The 26,541-nt window shown below is 40.7% G+C and overlaps 1 protein-coding gene across 1 annotated transcript in view; it reads left to right on the top strand.

The window, feature by feature from the left end:
- Nucleotides 1-6,786: 6,786 nt before the first annotated feature.
- LOC120053207 (potassium voltage-gated channel subfamily G member 4-like) overlaps nucleotides 6,787-26,541 on the top strand; it is a 29,545-nt gene continuing 9,790 nt past the window's right edge. The window contains exon 1 of the mRNA XM_039000363.1: nucleotides 6,787-7,536. Within this exon, the coding sequence (XP_038856291.1) occupies nucleotides 6,787-7,536 (750 nt within the window). The remainder of the gene's footprint in view (nucleotides 7,537-26,541) is intronic.

Raw genomic sequence — 26,541 nt, 5'->3', positions numbered from 1 at the left:
ATTACAGCTGCATAGCTAATGTTATTATTTGGTGTACAAACACTTTTTCATATCAATATTGTACATACAAAAGTTTGTAAAAGTTTGTAAAAGATTGTAAAAGTTTTGTATATTTTGGTTTGGCCCATCGCGGGTTATCTGTATTTCCGTACCCCCTTATTGTTCTCTTTTGCCTGACCTTAGTTATGTTGTTCTTGGCTCCGAAATTGTTCAATATAAAACCGTGGTAATGTTACACAATGTGCTGTTTGTTATGCAACCATAAGTTTGTTACAATGTGGACAATGAGTACTTGGGACAGTGTTTGAGTGAGTGTCCATGTGCTTGCGCAGGTGCCTGAGAGCTATGACTGCGCCAAGGGCTAAAATATTGTGTGTTGTCTCTTCGTGTGCAGGTATCTCTTATATTTTGTCCGAATTATGTTCTATATCATTTTACTTGTATTGTATGGTGTGCTGTTGTGCACTGAATGTGTCCACGTAGCACCTGTTATTTCTTTTTAGCGCTCTCTTTTGCCTGACATTCGGCTAGCAAGGTGCCTGAGAGCTATGACTGCACCAAGGGCTAAAATATTGTGTGTTGTCTCTTCGTGTGCAGGGCAAATAAAAATTATTCAACCAGCAGACCTCCAGTTGTGGCAGTGTCCTAATTAAAAGTACATAACGCAGAACGAACCACGCTACACAGGCAGCATGTAACGGCTCTCGTTTGTAGAAGCTGACCAAGGCGCAGCGTGGTAGGCGTACATTGTATTTTTATTGACGACACCAAACAAAATAACAAAGACAAAAAAACGAAAGCGCACAGTTCTGTCAGGCTCAGATACTAAACAGAAAACAAGATCCCACAAAACCCAAAAGGAAAATGACAACTCATATATGATCTCCAATCAGAGACAACGATAGAGAGCTGCCTCTGATTGGGAAACAAAGAAATAGAAAACAGAGAACTTTCCCACCCGAGTCACACCATGACCTAACCAAACATAGAGAATAATAAGGATCTCTAAGGTCAGGGCGTGACACAGCAGCTTCCATGGCAGCAGCTAATGGGGATCCATAATAAATACAAATACAACAATACAAATACCTACCCTTCATCTACACTGATTGAAGTGGATTTAACAGGTGACATTAACCTCTCTTGGGTATGTGAGACGTTAGCGTCCCACCTCTTCAACAGCCAGTGAAACTGCTGGGCGCCAAATTCAAATACAGAAATACTCATTATAAAAATTCAGAAAACAAAACATATTTTACATAAGTTTAAAGATTAACTTCTTGTGAATCCAACCACGGTGTCAGATTTAAAAAATGCTTAACGGTGAAAGCATACCTTACGATTATTTGAGAACATAGCCCACTAGACAAATCATTACAAACAGTAACCATCCAAGTAGAACAGTTACACAAGTCAGAAATAGAGATAAAATTAATCCCTTACCTTTGATGATCTTCATATGGTTGCACTCAGCAGACATTCATTTACTCAATAAATGTTCCTTTTGTTAGATAAAGTCTCTTTATATCCAAAAACCTCAGTTTTGTTCGCGCGTTTTCTTCAGTAATCTACAGGCTCAAACGCAGTCAAAACAGGAAGACAAAAAAATCAAAAATTGTATCCGTAAAGTTCATAGAAACATGTCAAACGATGTTTATATTCAAACCTCAGGTTGTTTTTAGCCTAAATAATCGATAATATTTAAACCGGACAATAAAGTCGTCAATTTAAAAGGTAAACAAGAAACGCACTCTCTCGGTCTCGCGCATGAAAAAGCTCTGTGACACTTTAGGGTCCACTCATTCAGACTGCTATTACTTCTTCATTTTTCAGAATACAATCCTGAAACAATTTCTAAAGACTGTTGACATCTAGTGGAAGGCATAGAAACTGCAATTTGAGTCCTAAGTCAATGGATACTGTAATGGCATTGAATAGAAAACTACAAAAACAAAACAAAAAAAACTTCCTGAATGGATTGTTCTCAGGTTTTTGCCTGCCAAATCAGTTCTGTTATACTCACAGACACTATTTTAACAGTTTTGGAAACTTTAGAGTGTTTTCTATCCACATCTACCAGTTATATGCATATCATATCTTCTGGGCCCGAGAAGCAGGCAGTTTAATTTGGGCATGCATTTCATCCAAAATTCCGAATGCTGCCCCCTACCCTATTAATAAGGGATTATAGCTTTCACCTGATTTCATCTGGTCAGTCTATATCATGAAAGAGCAGGTGTTCCTAATGTTTTGTACACTCAGTGTATGTTTCTGTGAATAAATCTTTGGTAGACTTTTGACTTCTTGCTGTTTTGTGATGATCATGCAGTGTTTCCTGTACAATAGGTAATAGTTTTCAGGTTGGCCCTGTAAGGGAGCAGTGCTGATACACTGACTAATGACTACACCAACTGTACTAGTCATGATGTTTGTAATAAAGACATGTCTTAAAACTTCAGTGGTCAGACATGATCAAATCCTTTACCAAATTCACAACATTGACCATGTTCAGTACCACCAATGTTGCGGTAAGACATGATGAAACCCTTTAGCAGAATTCGTCACATTGACCTTAGCCTTTAGAATGGTTTAAAAATATCATAATAACACTTATCTTATATTTTACAAGAGCATACCTATAGGTGTATATTAAACTCATGCCTAGTAGTATCAGACTGTGTAGCTGATTCCCCACTGCGACCGTAATCCACCGCTGCATAAAAACATAATTGGGATCGAAATGATCCGCGCTCGCAGCTGGGAGGTTTGAAGAGTGTAAAAGCAGCAGAGCAGCTTGCTAGTTACGGGATGTTAAAGGTTAACTCGGCTCCATAGTTTGTCAGTCGAACAAAACTACTGTATCTGATAACGCAACAATACGTTGGGATAGCTTACATACTTTATTTTTTGCTGGGGCTGTGTGGCACAAGAGGGCATCGAATCTTTCCCGTGGTATTACCGTAGCAATTCGCAGTAAAGGGAAAGGCAATATTTATTACTCAAAGTTAGGCTTTGTTAGGTGACTTGGTAAGGGAAAGTCACTTACGTTACTCACGATGCTCACCTAGCCTACTCTTCGCAAACTTGAAGTACCCTACCCGTAACGTAACACATCTGTGCAGTGCGCGCGCATCGCACAGCCTCTGCAGTACGGATCTGTAACGGGACACTCAGCTCGAATCATTTTCTCTCTTCGTATTTTGAAGAGTTTTTAATCGAGTTTACAGGTTGGGACACTGTACAACATGTGGCAGCTGATATATTTCGGTGAGACTTGTGTGACTGATATTGAATGATCAGACGGACTGACAACTAGAGAGGTGATCAGCTGCTCTCTTCACTAATATGGTACGTGACAAGTTTCTGTAGTCTTCATTCTTATTATTCAACGTTCACTATCGAATAATGTAGGCCTATATTCGTCATGATCATTGCGCTTCTATTGAAGTTTAATGTCAACTACTAATCTGATCATAATATTTAGAAAATATTGATATTATTGTGATAGAATAGCAAGTAGCCTAGATTTGATATAAAGCCTAGATTAGATCAATTGGAATAACCAAAACAGCTATTAGAGCTGTTCCTAGCAGCAACCATATATCTGAATGAGTAGTTAGAGCAGCCTCCCCTGTTTAAAATTGTGTACCATATTGTACAGTGATGGCCAACGCTTTAGTGGGACGTTGAAGACAACAAGACAAGGAATGATTAAGCACATAGCCTACCGGTATGCTTTATAATAAAACATGAAAGGTTATTATGTGTTCCATAAAATACTCTTAACTGTAGTCTATATTAGCCTAGTATTGCCTTCCTGTGATTAGTTTTGACATAAACTGTCACGAAGACTACATGATTCTTCTACATGAAGCTGTTTCATTAAATGCCAGGCAAAGGGTTTGTAGTGGACCAACAGCGGATGGCAACTTCATTGCGTTTACAGATGTAGGATCCTAATTTGGTCACCCTGCTGCAGGATTATTTTCATGCTGTAGCAAACAAGCTCAAATTAAGATCCTATATCTGTACCTCCTGTCTGTCACTAGTGAGAGCAGTGGAGGGAATGTTCCTGCTGATGTCACTGCGCCGCTAAAACACTTCCTTCAATTAACTTTCCACTAGGCAAAGCAACCAACACTCCGACAGGAATACTGTATTACCAGTGATTCTATTAATAAACAGTTTATAATTCTCTCTTCCCCCACCACGATCTAAATGAAACACATTGACAGCAGTGATTTATTAAGGGCTCAATTCAATCCGTAACGCAGAAGTTCAGCGCTATAGCACGATTCATATTTGTTCTAGCATTAGTGGAGACTGCATTCATGGTAAACGCTGCATATATCAGCTCAATCGGAACATACCTTTTTGCGATGTGCATTGAATCGAGCACTGAATCCCTTATGTAAAGCTAGAGGATGTACATTAAGTAGCCCACCCCTGATTTGGACTATTATCCACAGGCTATTATTCACGTTCCTAGCGTTCTCTAAGGAATTGGCTAATAGCCTTACCCCACATGATAAGGATCGGCCCATTTTCTTTCAATTTTTGCCTAAAATGACATACCCATATCTAATTGCCTGTAGCTCAGGACCTGAAGCAAGAAAATTCAGATTCTTGATTCCATTTGAATGGAAACACTTTGAAGTTTGTGGAAATGTGTTATTAATGTAGGAAAATATAACACATTAGATCTGGTAAAAGAAAATACAAAGGAAAAAAAATATCTTTGAAATGCAAGAGAAAGGCCATAATGTATTATTCCAGCACAGGCACATTTTATATTTTGGCCACGAGATGGCAGCAGTGTATGTGCAAAGTTTTAGACTGATCCAATGAACCATCATGTTTCTGTTCAAAATGTTGTATCAAGACTGCCCAAATGTGCCTACTTGGTTTATTAATACATTTTCAGGTTCATAACTGTGCACTCTCCTCAAGCAATAGCATGATATTATTTCACTGTAATAGCTACTGTAAATTGGACAGTACAGTTAGAGTAACAAGAATTTAAGCTTTCTGCCAATATCAGATATGCCTATGTCCTGAGAAATGTTCTTGTTACTTACAACCTCATGCTAATCACATTAGCCTAAGTAAGCTAAACTGTTCCATGGGGGGCCCACTGATCCTGTTGTTAAAATGATTGTGTAATTTTATACCCCAATTAATATTTGCAGTGGTTGCGGCGTGAAAAGCACCCCACTGTGCAGAAAATATAAAAAGTAGTCAGATCAGTGTCATAAATATCTTGAGAAAAGAGAATCCCTGTCCAGGGTTGGAACTGGTTCAGAGATCAGAACCTAAAACCAGAAAGTAAAGAAATGATTTGAAGAACAGAACAAAAACTGGAAATTAAAGTGATCTATACTGTTCCTGTCACGTTGGTATAAAGGAATCGGGAGACAGGCACAGGAATGCGTAATAGGGGTTTTTATTTCCCAAATTACAGCGTGCCGTGTAAAGGCACGGGGACGAAGACCAAACAAATACGTACACCAAACACAGAGTTGAGACGCAAACAAAAAAGCGAGGAGTACCTCGAATAAATACACAATCGCACAATGATTATCACACAGGACGAGACCCGTAATCATCTGCACAATACACGTGGCACAAAAGCCAAAACAACACAGGACAGGTACTCGCACGACCAACGGACATTGGAACAATAATCGACAGGACAATGGTAACAAAGGACACGCTTATACAATTACTAATCAAATGGGAATAGGGACCAGGTGTGCGTAATGACAGTTCCGGAGGGATCCGTGACAGTTCCGGAACAGAACCGTTATTTTAAAGCATGAAAACATGTTAATAACGCTATTTTACATTCCAGGCATTTTTTTCCAGTCCTCAAAAAATCTCAACAAAGCGCCTATGCAAAGCCCTCACTCTGTCACTAATAAACTTATTCCAGCATCTGCCTGTCAGCTGGAAATGTTGCCAGTGGGTGTGCGTGTGTGTGTAGGATACTTGCCCCTCCCCTCCGAAGCATAGGTTACTGTAGCCTACTGACAACGTTACAAGGGTAATTCAGAAATTATGGAGATATGTTTAATTAGAGAATAATGGATTGTCTTTTTCAATGCTAAATAAGGATACTATGGTTATCACGTTTCACATTGGATTTATTAACTACAAAATGGTAAGACGTGTTTTTAATTCTAGTGCTGCTGTACAAGCTTGTTAGCTAGCTAACTGGTGAAGTAATTTAATGTTGAGCTAAATGTAAAATGTATACATATATATTTCAGAGGTTTAGAAAGGAACAGAAAGGAACAATATAAACCAGTACTTTTTTTGGGTTCGAACCGGTTCAGAACTTTATTTTGCTGGTTGGAATGGAATGGAACGAAAAAAAGAATGGTTCTGTTCAGAACGAAAAACAATTGGAAAATAATTTTTGTTCCAGCCCCTAGTTGAAACAGACATGACCAGAGAGCGCCACAAATATCTCAAGCTTAATCCTCAGCTTCACTGATCCTCACATCTGCCTTGCAGTCTGTTGTCTGATGTGTCTGTCAGTCTCTGGACTAGAAATGTACAGCAGAGAAGGAGAAGCCTATACCACTGCAGTCTAACTGAGGTTTGATGTTCTTCTTCCCCTCTCCTATCAGTGTCTGCATGACGCCACCTGCCTGGGACCCTCTTGATCCTGCTGCAGAGCCTGAAGGGATACACCTGTCCCCCAGCCCCCCGATGCCCAACTCCCAGACTAGCCACTGAGCTCCCAATGTGACCAGCCCAGCCGGCCACCCACCCGGTGCCGCCATGCCCATCATCAGCAACGCAAACCACGACTTCAGCAACCTCTCGGCCAGCGATGACAGCAGCCTCGACGCCATCTTCACCCAGATCCCAGAGACGGAGTCGGTCAAGGGGGTCTACTATCAGAGGGCCCAGTTCATTCGACGACCAGAGGACCTGCTGTCAGTTGATCACGGCCTGCTAGCGGTCATCAACGTGGGGGGCAACCGATACACCTTCCCCTGGAGCACGCTGGAGCAGTTCCCCCTTACCCGGCTGGGACGGCTCTGTGGTCTCAGCAGCCCAGAGGAGATTGCCGGCGTGTGTGATGACTATGATGAGACGCGGCGGGAGTTCTTCTTTGACCGCAGCCCCTCGGCCTTCCGCGTCATCCTCAACTTCCTGGCGGCAGGGAAACTGCGCATGCTGAGGGAGATGTGCGTGCTGTCGCTCCACGACGAGCTGCTCTACTGGGGCGTGGAGATGACCTACATGGAGCGTTGCTGTAAGAGGAAGATGTACACGCGCATCGAGGAAATGAATGAGCACGAGAGGCAGGAGGAGGAGCAGAGGCAGAGGCACGCCCTGCTGCGCCCACCAGTTGAGGAGACACGCTACCGCAAGTTCATGAACCAGCTGAGGGATATGGTGGAGAACCCCCAGTCTGGATTGCCAGGGAAGATCTTTGCCTGCCTGTCGGTGGTGATGGTGGCTGTGACCGTAATAAGCCTGTGCATCAGCACCATGCCGGACCTCAGGGAGGAGGAAGACAGGGTGAGTGAGGCCAACCCCTGCTACCCCCAGCCAATGATATATATACACTAGATTTCTGACAGGAAGCACTGATTTGAAGCCACCGCACCTCCATCTTGGCAGTCCCCCACCATTGTAAAACATTATATTATAAAAAATATATATTATGAAAAAATATAAATTCCCCTGAGGTAATAATTTTTTTTTTTATAATGTTACTGTCCCCACTACAACAACAAAAATACTTATATACATTTAATTGAAATACTGTAGAATTACATGAATTCCTGTGGAGGACTGCTTTTCCTGGGGAGTGCCAATATGGCCAACCGGTGGCTTCAAAGCCTCTCATTGGCCAGTACATAGCATCAGCAATGGGTACATAGCATTAGGGTTTATATACATAATTTCCCCCAACACATAAACAATGACCACTGCAGTGCCATCAAGGCTGTAGCTTTATAAATATCCACCAAGATAACTCACATTTGTCACCCTTCCTGGAGTGTGTGTGTGTGTGTGTGTGTGTGTGTGTGTGTGTGTGTGTGTGTGTGTGTGTGTGTGTGTGTGTGTGTGTGTGTGTGTGTGTGTGTGTGTGTGTGTGTGTGTGTGTGTGTGTGTGTGTGTATGCCTGCATGTGTGTGTCATTTTCCTAATGTTTAGTGATTAAGGATGCTTAAAGCCACAGTGATTTATCCTCACAGCAGATATATTCTTAGCGACTGAGTGAGTGATCATGAACCACGATGATCAATATGCTGGCCACAGCACAAACAGGGCATAAACAAGCTCAGAAATTACTTCTCACTTTATTATCCTGCACCCAATGTCAGCGTGCATGCACACGTGTGTGTGTGTATGTGTAGGTGTATTTGTGTGCATGCGTGTGTGCAGTATTTGTATACTTGTTGTTGTGTTTGTGTGTGTTCTAACTGATTAACTTTCTGCACTTCTCAGTTGGGTGCATACAGTATAATACAGCTAAATTGGTCTTTCAGACACTGACCACCAAAAGTTGAATGCATGACACGCTCTCTTTCACACACATACATTAACATACGCTCTGTTGCCTCAGGTATATTGTCTGTGCCTGTGGAGGTGTTCCCTAACTTAGTGTGCTCTCCCATCTGTGTCTGCTCATAGCAGCAGGGAATATTGAAGGCAGCCCAGCCAGACCTCCCCAATGTCAGTAAACACTAGGGGATAATGAACAGGGCCCCACCAGACCTTTCCAATGTCAGTAAACACTAGGGGATAATGAACAGGGCCCAACCAGACCTTTCCAATGTCAGTAAACAATAGGGGATAATGAACAGGGCCCAACCAGACCTTTCCAATGTCAGTAAACACTAGGGGATAATGAACAGGGCCCAACCAGACCTTTCCAATGTCAGTAAACACTAGGGGATAATGAACAGGGCCCAACCAGACCTTTCCAATGTCAGTAAACACTGGGGGATAATGAACAGGGCCCAACCAGACCTTTGCAATGTCAGTAAACACTAGGGGATAATGAACAGGGCCCAACCAGACCTTTCCAATGTCAGTAAACACTAGGGGATAATGAACTGGGCCCAGCCAGACCTCTCCAATATCAGTAAACACTGGGGGATAATGAACTGGGCCCAGCCAGTCCTCTCCAATGTCAGTAAACACTGGGGGATAATGAACAGAGCCCAGCCAGACCTCCCTAATGTCAGTACACATTGAGGGATAATGAACTGGGCCCAGCCAGACTTCTCCAATGTCAGTAAACACTGGGAGATAATGAACTGGGCCCAACCAGACCTCTCCAATGTCAGTAAACACTGGGGGATAATGAACTGGGCCCAGCCAGACTTCTCCAATGTCAGTAAACACTGGGAGATAATGAACTGGGCCCAAACAGACCTCTCCAATGTCAGTAACCACTGGGAGATAATGAACTGGGCCCAGCCAGACTTCTCCAATGTCAGTAAACACTGGGAGATAATTAACAGAGCCCAGCCAGACCTCCACAATGTCAGAAAACACACACAGCTAACAGCACCGCAACCACAGCGTTGCAGTGGGTGCACAGGGGCCCATTTCCATAGACACTGGAGCTCTATGGGAAAAACAATCACATTCTCACGGCAGGAATCACGCTCACATTCATATCATAGTATTTTCTGGCAGGGGCCCCAGTATTGGAAAGAGAGAGGGAGAGTGTGTCAACTTTGTGTGTGTTTTTATTTTTTGTGTGTGTGTGCTAACTTGTGTGCGTGCGTGTGTGGTGTGTGTCCGTTCATGCCTGACGTACCTTATGTGTGAGTGTGGTGTTTTGTTTGTTTGTCTATCTGGTAAAAGATCCACAGTCTCAGTTATATTTCAAATAAGATCCTGGTTGAAGACAGCAGAGGTGTATTTAGAGGGCAAGTTGGTCAGGATGATTTCTAAGAGTGTGCCCATGGTTACGGATTTAGGGTTGTACCTGGTAGGTTCCTTGATAATTTGTGTGAGATTGAGCGCATCTATCTTAGATTGTAGGATGGCTGGGGTGTTAAGCATGTCCCAGTTTAGGTCACCTAACAGTACGAACTCTGAAGATAGATGGGGGGGCGATCAATTCACATATGGTGTCCAGGGCACAGCTGGGGGCTGAAGGGGGTCTATAACAAGTGGCAACGGTGAGAGACTTGTTTCTGGAAAAGTGGATTTTAAAAGTAGAAGCTCGAATTGTTTGGGCTCAGACCTGGATAGTATGACAGAACTCTGCAGGCCATAGTAGATTGCAACTCCACCTCCTTTGGCAGTTCTATCTTGCTGGAAAATGTTATAGTTAGGGATGGAAATTTCAGGATTTTTGGTGGCCTTCCTAAGCCAGGATTCAGAAACGGCTAGGACATCCGGGTTGGCAGCGTGTGCTAAAGCAGTGAATAAAACAGACTTAGGGAGGAGGCTTCTAATGTTAACCTTTTCTCAATAGGGGGTGCTGTTTTCACTTTGTAAAAATTCATTCCCAAATTAAACTGCCTCGTACTCAATTCTTGCTCGTACAATATGCATATTATTATTATTATTGGATAGAAAACACTCTCTAGTTTCTAAAACCGTTTGAATTATATCTGTGAGTAAAACAGAACTCAAGTTGGAGCAAACTTCCTGTCAGGAAGTGAGAAATCTGAAATCAGGCAATCGGTTCCAGGGTCAGTTTATTAATTTACATGTATTCTATTGGTCGACATGCACTGCATACGCCTTCCCCTAGATGTCAGCAAGCAGTGAGAATTGGAATGGAGTTGCTAGGCAGATCTGAGGCCATATAAATGGTCTTGGAACGTGGGGTGCACTCTTTTCAACGTTCGCCATGACGCGAGACAGACCTCAGGATGGCATTCTGGAAAGCTCTCGTTATAGGCCTTAGATATATCCGGCTCTGATTTTATTCGATATAGGTGTTAAAGACATCATAATGTAGTTATTTTAAACCGAGTTATATCAGTTTATATCAGTATATTGCGATTTTCGGATATTTCTTTGTGCTGCGTTATAGTGAGTTGGGCACGTCTGGGCCACATAGCTAATGTTTGCTGCTAATTCCTAAGTTGAAGACGGCAATCTACAACTGAGCAACGATGATTCTGGACAAAGGACAACTTGCCCAAGATTCTGATGGATGCTCATCAAAAAGTAAGAACTATTTATGAAGTTAATTCGTTGTTCTGTTGAAAAATGTTGACCTACTATTCCGCCATTAATTTCGGTGCGGTCTCGCTTTAACGCACGCTGTATGTCGTAGTAACGTTAATTTTAAAAATCTAACACAGCGGTTGCATTAAGAACTAATTGTCCAACCTGTATTTTTTAGTCAAGTTTATGATTAGTTATTGATTAGATTAGGTGCCTCTCCCAAGATTTCTCCCGACATTTTCTTTGCAGCTTGGCTACTATTCTCATTGTATAACCACGATTTGTGCCGCTAAATATGCACATTTTCGAACAAACTCTATATGTATTGTGTAATATGATGTTAGAGGACTGTCATCTGAAGAAGTTTGAGAAGGTTAGTGAAAAAATTAATATCTTTTGCTGGTTTATTCGTTATCGCTATTGTTGGCTTGAATCAATGCTGTTGTGTGGTTGGCTATTGTAGTAAGCTAATATAATGCTATATTATGTTTTCGCTGTAAAACACTTAAAAAATCGGAAATATTGGCTGGATTCACAAGATCTTTGTCTTTCATTTGCTCTACACTGTGTATTTTTCATAAATGTTTTATGATGAGTATTTAGGTAATTCACGTTGCTCTCTGTAGTTATTCTAGTTGCTTTGGTGAGAGTTGTGATGGTGGCTGCAATGTAAAACTATGATTTATACCTGAAGTATGCACATTTTTCGAACAAAACATATGCTATACAATAAATATGTTATCAGACTGTCATCTGATGAAGTTGTTTCTTGGTTAGTGACTATTTATATCTTTATTTGGTCGAATTTGTGATAGCTACCTATGCAGTAAAAAAATGGTGGGAAAAAAAAGTTGTGTCTTTTGCTATCGTGGTTAGCTAATAGAAATACATATTGTGTCTTCCCTGTAAAACATTTTAAAAATCAGAAATGATGGCTGGATTCACAAAATGTGTATCTTTCATCTGGTGTCTTGGACTTGTGATTTCATGATATTTAGATGCTAGTATTTACTTGTGGCGCTATGCTAGGCTATGCTAGTCAGCTTTTTTACTGATGAGGGTGCTCCCGGATCCGGGATTGTGACCAAGTAGAAGTTTTAACATGCATGAAACCAGTGCTTTTACGGTTACAGAAGTCAACAAATGAGAGCGCCTGGGGATTGGGAGTGATGCTGGGGTCTGCAGGGGTAAACCTCTATATCACCAGAGGAACAGAGGAGGACTAGGATAAGAGTACAGCTAAAGGCTAAAAGATCTGGTTGTCTAGTGCGTTCGGAAACAGAGAGTAAACAGAGCAGATTTCTGGGCTAAGGCATATTGAGCAGGGCTAGAGGCTCTACAGTGAAATAAGACAAAAATCACTAACCAAACAACAATAGACAAGGCAAATGTACATTTTGGAGAGGCGTGTGTAGCCATGTGATCATAGGGTCCAGTGCATAGCTAGGCGAGCTGGAGGCACGCCGATTCAGACGGCTAGCAGGCCGGGGCTAGCAGGCTAGCAGATGGGTCTCAGGGGGATGTCGCAACGGGAGAGCCTGTTGAAACTCCCTCGGACGGTTACGTCGGCAGACCAGTCGTGATGGATCGGCGGGGCTCCGTGTCAGCAGCAAAGGGTCCAGGCCAATTGGCAAAATAGGTTTTGAAGCCCAGGAATTGTCTGATGGATCTCTTCGGCTAGCCGGCAGATGGGCCTAGCTCGAGGCTAGCTCATGGCTAACTGGTGCTAGCTTCGGGACAGAAACCCCCTCGGACGGTTACTTCGGCAGACCAGTCGGGCTGGATCAGCGGGGCTCCGTGTCGGCAGCAAAGGGTCCAGGCCAATTGGCAAAAGAGGTCATTGAAGCCCAGGCGTTGTCTGATGGATCTCTTCAGCTAGCCGGGAGATGGGCCTAGCTCGAGGCTAGCTCCAGGCTAACTGGTTCTTGCTTCGGGACAGGGACGTTAGCCAGTAGTAGCCACTCGGATAGCAGCTAGCTAGCTGCGATGATCCGGAGTAAAGGTTCAGAGCTTGCGGTAGGAATCCTGAGATGTGGTAGAGAAAAGCAGTCCGATATGCTCTGAGTTGATATCGCGCTGTGCAGACTGGCAGGAATTGACCGGGCTGAGCCTGTCAGATGTCCGAGTTAACGATGATGACCGCTAGCAGTGGCTAACTGACTACTAGCTAGTAGCTAGTTAGCTGGCTAGCTTCTGAAGGGGGTTCCGGTTCTAACGTATAAAAAATTGCAGATCCGTACCACATTGGGTGGGGCGGGTATGTTCAGTCCGTAGATGGAAATTGAGATAAAAAATATATACGAAATATATACGAAGAAAAAGCGATATATTTTCACGGGACGGGACACGACAATCAAAACAGACATCCCACTGCTACGCCATCTTGGATTTTTTCAGTATAGTAGTTACCCCTTATTCTTTAAAAAAATCCCTTTAAGCTCTGTCAAGATGATTTTTGATCATTGCTAAACAGCTATTTTCAAGACTCGCCATAGATTTTCAAGCAGATTTAAGTCAAAACTGTAACTAAGCCACTCAAGAGCATTCAATGTCACCTTGGTAAGCAACTCCAGTGTATATTTGGCCTTGTGTTTTAGGTTATTGTCTGTTGGAAAGCAGACTGAACCAGGTTTTCCTCTAGGTTTTTGCCTGTGCTTATAGCTGTATTCCATTTCTTTTTATCCTAAAACACTCCCTAGTCCCTGCCGATGGCAAGCATACCCATAACATGATGCAGCCACCACCATGCTTGAAAATATGAAGACTGATACTAAGTGATGTGTTGTGTTTGCCCCAAACATAAAGCTTTCTATTCAGGACATAAAGTTAATTTCTTTGCCACATTTTTACAGTTTTTCTTTACTGACTTATTGCAAACAGGATATGTGTAAATACACATTTTTATTCTGTACAGGCTTCCTTCTTTTCACTCTGTCATTTAGGTTAGTATTGTGGAGTAACTACAATGTTGTTGATCCATCCTCAGTTTTCTCTTATCACAGCCATTATTCTCTGTAACTATTTTAAAGTCACCATTTGCAGTATTGCTTAAGGCACTGATTCCGACCCGAGTTAATCGAGCGTAAAAGGAACGTAATTCCATTTTTATACACCTTTCTCTTTTCTCTCTATGCGTATTCTGACCTTGAACTTTTAAGCTTGAGAATAGCATGCTATTCACCCGCTATTCGTTCGAGGTGGAGATCTAAGAGTTGAAGGTGTGGCGGAGGTGTGTCTACAGATAAGCTGTATTCTGACCTTGACTTAAAACCTCACTAGGGTACGCTAGCGTCCCACCTGGCCAACATCCAGTGAAATTGCAGAGCGCCAAATTAAAAAACAGAAATACTCATTATAAAAATTCATAAAACATACAAGTGTTATACATCGGTTTAAAGATTAACTTCTTGTTAACTTCTAGTTCCTCCCAAACCCGGATCCGGGAGCACCCCCACCAGTAAAAAAGCTGACTAGCATAGCCTAGCATAGCGTCACAAGTAAATACTAGCATCTAAATATCATTAAATCACAAGTCCAAGACACCAGATGAAAGATACACATCTTGTGAATCCAGACATCATTTCTGATTTTTAAAATGTTTTACAGGGAAGACACAATATGTAAATCTTTTAGCTAACCACGTTAGCAAAAGACACAATTTTTTTTACTCCACCAGTTTTTTACTCCATCAGTAGCTATCACAAATTGGACCAAATAAAGATATAAATAGCCACTAACCAAGAAACAAATTCATCAGATGACAGTCTGATAACATATTTATTGTATAGCATATGTTTTGTTAGAAAAATGTGCATATTTCAGGTATAAATCATAGTTTACCATTGCAGCCACCATCACAACTCGACTAGAATAACTACAGAGAGCAACGTGTATTACCTAATTACTCATCATAAAACATTTCTTAAAAATACACAGCGTACAGCAATTGAAAGACACAGATCTTGTGAATCCAGACAATATTTCAGATTTTCTAAGTGTTTTACAGCGAAAACACAATATAGCGTTATATTAGCTTAGCACAGTAGCAAACCACACAACAGCATTGATTCCAGCCAAACATAGCGATAACGTATTCACCACCAAAATATATTAATTTTTTCACTAACCTTCTCAGAATTCTTCAGATGACAGTCCTGTAACATCATATTACACAATGCATATAGAGTTTGTTCGAAAATGTGCATATTTAGCGGCACAAATCGTGGTTATACAATGAGAAAAGTTGCCAAGCTGCCCAGAAAATGTTGGGCGCCATCTTGGAGAGTCACCTATTCTAATCAATAAATAATCATAAACTTGACTAAAAAATACAGGGTGGACAGCAAATGAAAGACAAATTAGTTCTTAATGCAATCGCTTTGTAACATTTTTAAAATTAACGTTATTGCGCAATACATCGTGCACTAAAGCAAGGCTACACTGAAATTAATGGCGGCTTATGCATTTAACATTTTTCAACAGAACAACGATTTATCACCATAAATAGTTCTTACTTTTTGATGACCTCCAATCAGAATCTTGGGAAAGGTGTCCTTTGTCCAGAACAATCGTCTTTTGGTTGAAAGCTGTCCTCTTGTCCTGTCGAAATAGCCGCTAACGTTCGGCATGTGCCGGAAAGGTGTCCAACTCTTGAAAGCGCGTCACAAAGAAATGCCAGAAAATCGCAATAAACTGATATAAATTGCTATAAATCGGTTTAATTTAACTACCTTATGATGTCTTTAACAACTATAACGAATAAAAACATGACCGGAGATATAGAACTGGCAAAACGAAAGCTTGGCAGGAGGCCACTCTGATGTCCCTACTGCGCCAGGCGCAACGTTGAAAAGGACGGTACTTCCGCTCCAGGGTCTTATATAAGGTCCCAGATTGCGCAATCCACTCCATTCAAATTCTCCCCGCTTACTGACATCTAGAGGAAGACGTATGCAGTGCATGTAGCCCGATGGCTTACATGGGGACTTATAAACTGACCTCAGAACAGGGACCTCGATTTCTGAAATCTCACTCCCTGACAGGAAAAGTGCTGCAGAATGAGTTCTGTTTCACTCAGAGAAATAATTCAAACGGTTTTAGAAACTAGAGAGTGTTTTCTATCCAATAGTAATAATAATATGCATATTGTACGAGCAAGAATTGAGTACGAGGCAGTTTAATTTGGGAACACATTTTTCCAAAGTCGAAATAGCACCCCCCATAGGCTCAAGAGGTTAATCCAACCACGGTGTCAGATTTCAAAAAGGCTTTACGGCGAAAGCATACCATGCGATTATCTGAGAGCAGCGCCCAGCAGACAAATCATTACAAACAGTAACCAGCCAAGTAGAGGAGTTACACAGTCAGAAAGAGTGATAAAATTAATCACTTACCTTTGATGATCTTCATATGGTTGCACTCACAAGATTCCCATTTACTCAATAAATGTATGTTTTGTTCGATAAAGTCCATGTTTATATACAAAAACCGTTTTGTTTGCGCGTTTTGTTCAGTAATCCACAGGCTCAAACGCAGTCACCACAGGCAGACGAAAAATCCAAATAGTATCCGTAAAGTTTGTGGAAACATGTCAAACGATGTTTATAATCAATCCTAAGGTTGTTTTTAGTCATAATAATCAATAATATTTCAACCGAACAATAACATCGTCAATATAAAAGGTAAACAAGAATGGCGCGCTCTTGGTCGAGCGCATAAAAAAGCTCTGGGACACTGTAGTGTCCACTCATTCAGAGAGGTCTTACTCCCTCATTTTTCAGAATACAAGCCTGAAACAATTTCTAAAGACTGTTGACATCTAGTGGAAGCCATAGGAAGTGCAATTTGAGTCCTAAGTCAATGGATACTGTAATGGCATTCAATAGAAAACTACAAACATAAAAAAATCCCACTTCCTGGATGGATTTTTCTCAGGTTTTCACCTCCCAAATCAGTTCTGTTATACTCACAGACATTATCTTAACAATTTTGAAAACTTTAGAGTGTTTTCTATCCAAATCTACAAATGATATGCATATCCTAGCTTCTGGGCCTGAGTAGCAGGCAGTTTACTTTGTGCACGCTTTTCATCCGGAAGTGAAAATAGTGCCCCCTACCCTAGTGAAGTTTTAACGAGTTAATTCCCTCATAATTCCCCCACCTTTACGTGGAAACCATGAAGGAAATTCAAGGAAACCATGAATAAGGTTAATACCTCTACCACTTCTCTCTCCCGGATCCGGGATCCTCCTCATCAAAAAAGCTGACTAGCATAGCCTAGCCTAACGGGACAGGGATATCATATAATATAATTTTCATGAAATCACAAGTCCAATACAGCAAATGAAAGATAAACATCTTGTGAATCCAGCCATCATTTCCGATTTTTAAAATGTTTTACAGCGAAAACACAATATGTATTTCTATTAGCTAACCACAATACCCAAAGACTCAACCGCATATTTTCACCATGTTTCTACCGCATAGGTAGCTATCACAAAACCGACCAAATAGAGATATAATTAGTCACTAACCAAGAAACAACTTCATCAGATGACAGTCTTATAACATGTTATACAATACATGTATGTTTTGTTCGAAAAATGTGCATATTTGAGGTATAAATCATAGTTTTACATTGCAGCTACCATCACAAATAGCACCGAAGCAGCCAGAATAATTACAGAGAGCAACGTGAAATATATAAATACTCATCATAAAACATTTATGAAAAATACATGGTGTACAGCAAATGAAAGATAAACATCTTGTGAATCCAGCCAATATTTCCGATTTTTTAAGTGTTTTACAGCGAAAACACAATATAGAATTATATTAGCTTACCACAATAGCCAAACACACAAATGCATTTATTCACCGCAAAAGGTAGCAATCGCAAAAACCAGCAAAAGATATAAAATTAATCACTAACCTTGAACAACTTCATCAGATGACAGTCTTATAACATCAGGTTATACAATACACTTATGTTTTGTTCGAAAATGTGCAGATTTAGAGCTACAAATCCTGATTATACATTGTGAATACGTAGCATCGATTCACCAGAATCTCCAGAGATATTTTGGACACTCACCTAATCTGACCAAAGAACTCATCATAAACTTTACATAAAAATACTTGTTGTATGGCAAATGAAAGATACACTGGTTCTTAATGCAACCGCCGTGTTAGATTTTAAAAATAACTTTACCATAACAAACAGCTTGCATTATTGCGAGACAGCGCTCGCCAAAACGGCAGAGAATAGGAATCAACATTTTCCACAGAAATACGAAATAACATCATAAATTGTTCTTACTTTTGCTGAGCTTCCATCAGAATCTTGTACAAGGAGTCCTTGGTCCAGAATAAATCGTTGTTTGGTTTTAGAATGTCCTTTCCTTCTGTCGAATTCGCGCCACAATGCTAGCCAATGTTGATAACATTCCCATTTTCTCTCGACGCAAAGAACGGAAAACTCCAAAAGTCCCAATAAACGTTGAATAATCTGATAAAACTCGGTTGAAAAAACCTACTCTACGATGTTATTATCACATGTATCAAATAAAATCAGAGCCGGAGATATTCGCCGTGTAAACCGAACGCTTATCAGAAGACAATATCGAGGTGCTTCGCGCGCCTTGGTAGACAAAGGATATTCCTGACCTGCCACTCCAAAAAGCTCTTGTTCGACCTCAGATCAAGCTAGACACCCCATTCCACCTTCCACTGCCTGTTGACATCTAGTGGAAGGCGTATGAAGTGCATGCATATCGATAAATATAAGGCAATTGAATAGGCAGGCCCTGAAACAGAGCCTCGTTTTCAGATTTTTCACTTCCTGCATGGAAGTTTGCTGCAAAATGAGTTCTGTTTTACTCACAGACATAATTCAAACAGTTTTAGAAACTTCTGAGTGTTTTCTATCCAATGGTAATAATAATATGCATATTGTATGATCTAGAAAAGAGTACGAGGCCGTTTCATTTGGGCACGATTTTTTCCAAAGTGAAAACAGCACCCCCCTATTGACAAGATTAAGCAAGTCTGCCGGTTCCAAGTGGAAAAAGCATTTTTCTTTTTCCCGATAGAAATAACAGCATTCTCCATGCAGTGTAATTAATAAATGGATGAGAGCTATTGATAAGAGCTAGGTAAATTAGTAATCCTTTTGGAGATTGGGATTGTAAATACACATAGCAATTGTTTTAGATTATTTTTTCCTTATGATCCCTGGAGAAGAATGTGAAACGAGCCATATGGAAGCAAACTGAAAATATCATATCAACATGACATGTATTGCGGCACTTTTCCATAGGGAAATAGGATACATATAGCTGTGCCATTATTCCGGATTTTAATTGTGTGCCCTCATCTTCTTTTTGCCCTCATCTCATGTTTTAATTATAGCCAATGCCCAAGCTTTTCTCTGTTTTGTTTTACAATTTGTGTCATGTTAAATATTATCCTCTATCGGGAGCCTTCGTGAGTAATACCCACATACATTTATAACTGTCACTTTAGTGTTAGTGTTCTTAAATTTGTAACTTACATTTTGCATCATTCCATTCTGTCTCTCTCCACGGTACCTTTTACCTTTCTTTCCTCAGTCACGCCATGTAAGTTGTTCCTGAGGGTCGTTAGCATTAGAGGATCTTATTAGGCTAACATTGTGCAATAATTAAGGACACGTACCCTATTTGAATCGTTATGGAACTCAGACCACACTTAGCAGGTTAAACCTGGAGCCTGGCGTGTGGTTCATGACAACTGGACTGTTTTTGTCATACAGTTCAAGGGTTAGTGAGAATTAGGGTAGATTTACAGGAATATTGTACACTTTTTTTCCACCTTCCAATATTTAATTAATCAAACTTGAAGATGACAACTTTCAGGATGAATCAAAAACCACTGTAATTTTATATACACCACCGTTCAAAAGTTTGGGGTCACACTAAATAACTCCTTGTTTTTTAAAGAAAAGCAAATTTTTTGTCAGTTAAAATAACATCAAATTGATCAGAAATACTGTGTAGACATTGTTAATGTTGCAAATTACTATTGTAGCTGTAAATGGAAGATTTTTTATGGAATATCTACATAGGCGTACAGAGGCCCATTATCAGCAACCATCACTCCTGTGTTCCAATGGCACGTTGTGTTAGCTAATGACTCATTGCGCTAACGCAATTTATCATTGCCGCTCAAAACGACCTCTAACTGCACATTTTTACTCCTGAACTTGTTTAGGCTTGCCATGTCAAAGGGGTTGAATACTTATTGACTCAAGACATTTCAGCTTTTACAATTCTAAAAACAAAATTCCACTTTGACATTATGGGGTATTGTGTGTAGATCAGTGACACACAATCTCAATTTAATAAATGTTTAATTCAGGCTGTAACACAACAAAATGTGAAAAAAGTAAAGGCGTGTGAATACTTTCTGAAGGCACTGTATATGTACAGGAACTATATGCGCAGTAACTACATGTACAGTAACTATATGTACATTAACTATATGTGCAGGAACTATATGTACAGTAACTATATGTACAGTAACTATATGCACAGTAACTACATGTACAGTAACTATATGTACAGTAACTATATGTACAGTAACTATATGTACATTAACTATATGTACATTAACTATATGTACAGTAACTATATGTACAGTAACTATATGCACAGTAACTACATGTACAGTAACTATATGTACAGTAACTACATGTACAGTAACTATATGTACATTAACTATATGTGCAGTAACTATTTATACAGTAACTATATGTACAGTAACTATATGTGCAGTAACTATATATACAGTAACTACATGTACAGTAACTATATGTACATTAACTATATGTGCCGTAACTATATATACAGTAACTGCACGTACAGTAACCATATATACAGTAACTACATGTACAGTAACTATATGTACAGTAACTACATGTACAGTAACTATATGTACAGTAACTATATGTACAGTAACTATATGCACAGTAACTACATGTACAGTAACTATATGTACATTAACTATATGTGCAGTAACTATTTATACAGTAACTGCACGTACAGTAACTATATGTACAGTAACTATATGTACATTAACTATATGTGCCGTAACTATATATACAGTAACTGCACGTACAGTAACCATATGTACAGTAACTACATGTACAGTAACTATATGTACAGTAACTATATGTACAGTAACTATATGCACAGTAACTACATGTACAGTAACTATATGTACATTAACTATATGTGCAGTAACTATTTATACAGTAACTATATGTACAGTAACTATATGTGCAGTAACTATATATACAGTAACTACATGTACAGTAACTACATGTACAGTAACTATATGTACAGTAACTACATGTACAGTAACTACATGTACAGTAACTATATGTACATTAACTATATGTGCAGTAACTATTTATACAGTAACTATATGTACAGTAACTATATGTGCAGTAACTATATGCACAGTAACTACATGTACAGTAACTATATGTACAGTAACTATATGTGCAGTAACTATATATACAGTAACTACATGTACAGTAAATGGTTGGGAGGCATACAATTCAGAATAGCTTTTTGCTGTTAGTAAATCCTTACAGTTTCTCTTAGAGAGTATGTTCCAACATATCATTTCATTTTGCTCTGTTGGCACCTCAGGCAATATAGTAAGACTAAGGAAAAGGCGAGCAATCCCTGATGTAGTTATGAAATACAAATGCGTAGTGTATAAAGTTAGCGAGAGTAAAGAGAGTAAGAGTATGGCTGTGTAAACCCTGAGCGAGGCCACAGCAGATAAATCAAAAAGCTAAACCCCAACAACACCCACAGGGCAAGAATGCTTTACCATACTCTGACCTCCACAACATAAATGTTGATTCACTCCCACACTGGCAGATTATGTTGGAATTTTTTGAATTATCATAACAAGCTATTTACATCTTCTTTCCTATGTCAGACAGCTATTGGCCTTTTCTCAACCATGTTGTTTATTCTGTCAGAAGATGAGGTTTTCAGACATTGCAGAGGAAAACATTTATTTTTGCAACACAGCGTGTGTACACTACAATATTTCTCTCTGATTCATGTCTTCTAACTGTGCTGCCCTGTGGCGCCAAGAAAAGTTTTTCAAATATGCTCCTCGTTTAATTCAGAGACTCAGACTGGGGGAGTAATTGAATGGTGGTTTTATGTTCTTATTAGATTTTTTTGCAGTATATTTGAGTGGATTCTATTTGCTGTTTAATAGCCTCCCTCTCAGGGAAGCATCGCTCCCAGGGCATTAATCAGGAGGCCAGTGTAAACCAGCCCTGCATCTCTCCCTTCCTGCAGAGCTGATGTTAAAGACTGTCTCTACTCAGAAACAGCCTACTATCACCTGCATTAGAGCACTCTCACAGTCACCATCTGATTAAGTTATAGACTTGAGTGTGAGAGACAGGGATGGTGTTATAACCCATTTATTAAGTGTTAGGAGCTATTTTCATGATCAGACAGGGTGGGGTGACAACCCATTTATTAAGTGTTAGGAGCTTTTTACATGATCAGACGGGGTGGTGTTATAACCCATTTATTAAGTGTTTGGAGCTATTTTCATGATCAGATAGGGTGGTGTTATAACCCATTTATTAAGTGTTTGGAGCTATTTTCATGATCAGACGGGGTGGTGTTATAACCCATTTATTAAGCGTTTGGAGCTATTTTCATGATCAGACAGGGTGGCGTTATAACCCATTTATTAAGCGTTAGGAGCTTTTTACATGATCAGACAGGGTGGTGTTATAACCCATTTATTAAGTGTTAGGAGCTATTTTCATGATCAGACAGGGTGGTGTTATAACCCATTTATTAAGCGTTAGGGCTTTTTACATGATCAGACGGAGTGGTGTTATAACCCATTTATTAAGCGTTAGGGCTTTTTACATGATCAGACGGGGTGGTGTTATAACCCATTTATTAAGTGTTAGGAGCTTTTTACATGATCAGACGGGGTGGTGTTATAACCCATTTATTAAGTGTTAGGAGCTTTTTACATGATCAGACGGGGTGGTGTTATAACCCATTTATTAAGCGTTAGGGCTTTTTACATGATCAGACGGGGTGGTGTTATAACCCATTTATTAAGCGTTAGGGCTTTTTACCTGATCAGACGGGGTGGTGTTATAACCCATTTATTAAGTGTTAGGAGCTTTTTACATGATCAGACGGGGTGGTGTTATAACCCATTTATTAAGCGTTAGGGCTTTTTACATGATCAGACAGGGTGGTGTTATAACCCATTTATTAAGCGTTAGGGCTTTTTACCTGATCAGACGGGGTGGTGTTATAACCCATTAATTAAGCGTTAGGGCTTTTTACATGATCAGACGGGGTGGTGTTATAACCCATTTATTAAGCGTTAGGGCTTTTTACATGATCAGACAGGGTGGTGTTATAACCCATTTATTAAGCGTTAGGGCTTTTTACCTGATCAGACGGGGTGGTGTTATAACCCATTAATTAAGCGTTAGGGCTTTTTACATGATCAGACGGGGTGGTGTTATAACCCATTTATTAAGCGTTAGGGCTTTTTACATGATCAGACAGGGTGGTGTTATAACCCATTTATTAAGCGTTAGGGCTTTTTACATGATCAGACGGGGTGGTGAAAATTATAGAAATGTTTTTTCCATCCTCCTCCTCACCATCTTTGCTCTGTCCCAGTGATGGAGCTAGCCAATACCAGTTGGCTGGCAGCCACTCACACTTGACCAGTGAAGAAGACTCATTGAGAGAAACCAGAAGGGTCAGGTTATTTTTTAGAGTTGGAGACTGTAGGACTTTGGTTTAGGACTACATGTTGTAGCCCTTATCTTAACTTTCCTAAACTGAGCTCTGTTTCTGTTTTGCTTCAGTCATTTGATTTCTACATATAAAACTCTTCAGCCCCATGCCTTTCTGGTGATTCATCTAAACGTAGGGATCCCATACACATGGCGGGTGATGGACAGGTGATAACAAGCCCATATATTACTTTTGTGAGTGTGTGTGTGTGCGCATGTGTGTGTCCTACATATTTACTTCAGTTTGCTGTGGTTTTCAGGACAGTCAGCAAACTTTGAACGCCAGTCCCTATGCATTATTTCTGTCCGGTTTCGACCTGTGTTTTTGAAGCGCTTATGCTCGTTTCTTTGTCCACATCCCATGCTCTCATTTTTCATTCTCTGAACGTAGACATACTCACTGAAACAAACAGTATCATTAATCAACAGCCTCATTTCACATGTAACAACATCAGTGAATTAAAGATTTTTTATGTTTTCTAAATTTGTATCGCTCTTTGTACTTTCCTCTATATCAAATGGTGTATAAACAAGTCTCCATCTTAACTTTCTGTCCCGGGCTGGGATGTGGAAGTCAAGCAGACTAGACTGGTGGATGGGGCTGCTGAGACAGGATAAGTAAACATATCTGTGGCTGACCCAATATACCTCGCTTCTACAAGAGGTGTTTATGAGTCTCTCTTATGAGTCACACGCACGCACGCACGCACGCACGCACGCACGCACGCACGCACGCACGCACGCACGCACGCACGCACGCACGCACGCACGCACGCACGCACACACACACACACACACACACACACACACACACACACACACACAGAGGCACTCAGGCCTGCTCAGTGTCTGCATGTCTGGGCTTAAGAGCTGAGATGGAGATGGAACAGGGGATTTAGCTCTCTATAGAGCTGTGAAGTGTCATAGAGGCGTGGAGGAATGAGGTACCGTGGAGAGAGACAGAGCTGAAATTGTGGGATGACTTATTTCTATAAGGAAGGACTATTATGGATATTACTGCCTATCTGGTCATACACTCAGTGTGTTAATGTGCTGTATGGTTGTCAAGTTGCGTTTAGATAAAGCATAAAAGCAGTATGAGTTTACTTTAATCTGTTAATATACAGCACATAACATATTTCTGCAGACAAGCTGTCATACACAGATGGATACTACAGTAGAATTAATAGTGGATGTACTGTGGTTTGAAGGCTTCCCTGGTCATGTGGACGCCCAAGACCGGCCCAGCCAGGTGTTGTTCCTCTGTGTTCAGTGAGACCTGTAGGGGAGACTGTGAGAGAGTTGTTCCCCATGTGTCTCCATCTCTCCCCCGGACCGTAGTCAACAGCACTCAGGTAGCCCCCTGCAGTGCTGCTGTCCCCAGCTAAGCAGAGCAGCACATCAGAATCCCATTCTGCCAGGAGCTAGACCGCAACCAAGTGCCTCATCTCTCTGTGAGCAGGGCGCCCAAATGCCCCGGTGGGGACAGAGAGTATGCGCGAGTATGTGTAAGTGTGTGTCTGTGTGTGTGTGTTGAAGAATAAAATCTAGGTGCTTGTTGAGCCTGAGTGTTTGTTTTTTGTGTTAAAAGACATAACTCTCTTCTAGAAGTGTGTTTCTATTTAAGGTACATAAAAAAGAGAACAGATGGTTCAGTCAGATAAGGCGCCTGCTCCTGCTGTTGCTACTGCTGTTGCTACTGCTGCATGCCATGGCAGAAATAGAGAGTTATGATGTGTGACGGGACCACATGCTTTCCATGTCACCTCATCTTTATCCATCCACTCATCCCACTTCTCACCCTGAACGCACCATTTTTCTCCTCCATTAAGACACAAAGGGCTGTTAGTGGGAAAGCTGTTCTCTCCTGTGGGACCCAGCCTGCCGAACCAGAGATATTGAGATAAATGCCTGTTAGGCTGGGTTACTATAAGCTCCGCTCCAGGTTAACACCACCCATATGTAGCTGGCACCTCAAAGTCTACACTACAGTGTCAGGAAAGTAGAGGCATAGTGTGTTTGTCTGCCTCATCTAGTGTACCCTGCGTCAAGACTGGATTATAAAGATTAAAGATTTGGGACTGTTTGTGTATCTGCGTGTGTGTGTGTGTGTGTGTGTGTGTGTGTGTGTGTGTGTGTGTGTGTGTGTGTGTGTGTGTGTGTGTGTGTGTGTGTGTGTGTGTGTGTGTGTGTGTGTGTGTGTGCCTATCTCCCAGTGTGTGAGTTATGTTTGAATCTGAGTCTAAGCACAAGTGAGTTAGTGGTCATGTAACAGTTTGGCATCTGGCTGTAGTTTTCCCTGTGTGTTATGCTACCCCAGGAAGTGAACAGACGAGTGGGGACATGATGAGACATTAGGGCATCCAAACCTCTGCTCCCCTTTGTGCTTCAGAGCTTGAAAAGTGAGCACAAGGTCACAGTGAAATATGTGTCCATTGGTGCACAGTATGATGAAGGTCCTGTTGAAGGTAAACATGATGGATGAACTGAATATAGTTTTGAACTGAATATTTCTGGTT

The sequence above is a fragment of the Salvelinus namaycush genome, chromosome 9 (assembly GCF_016432855.1).
Source record: "Salvelinus namaycush isolate Seneca chromosome 9, SaNama_1.0, whole genome shotgun sequence".
Classification (NCBI taxonomy): Eukaryota; Metazoa; Chordata; class Actinopteri; order Salmoniformes; family Salmonidae; genus Salvelinus; species Salvelinus namaycush.
This window is presented reverse-complemented; position numbering and strand designations above follow the sequence as displayed.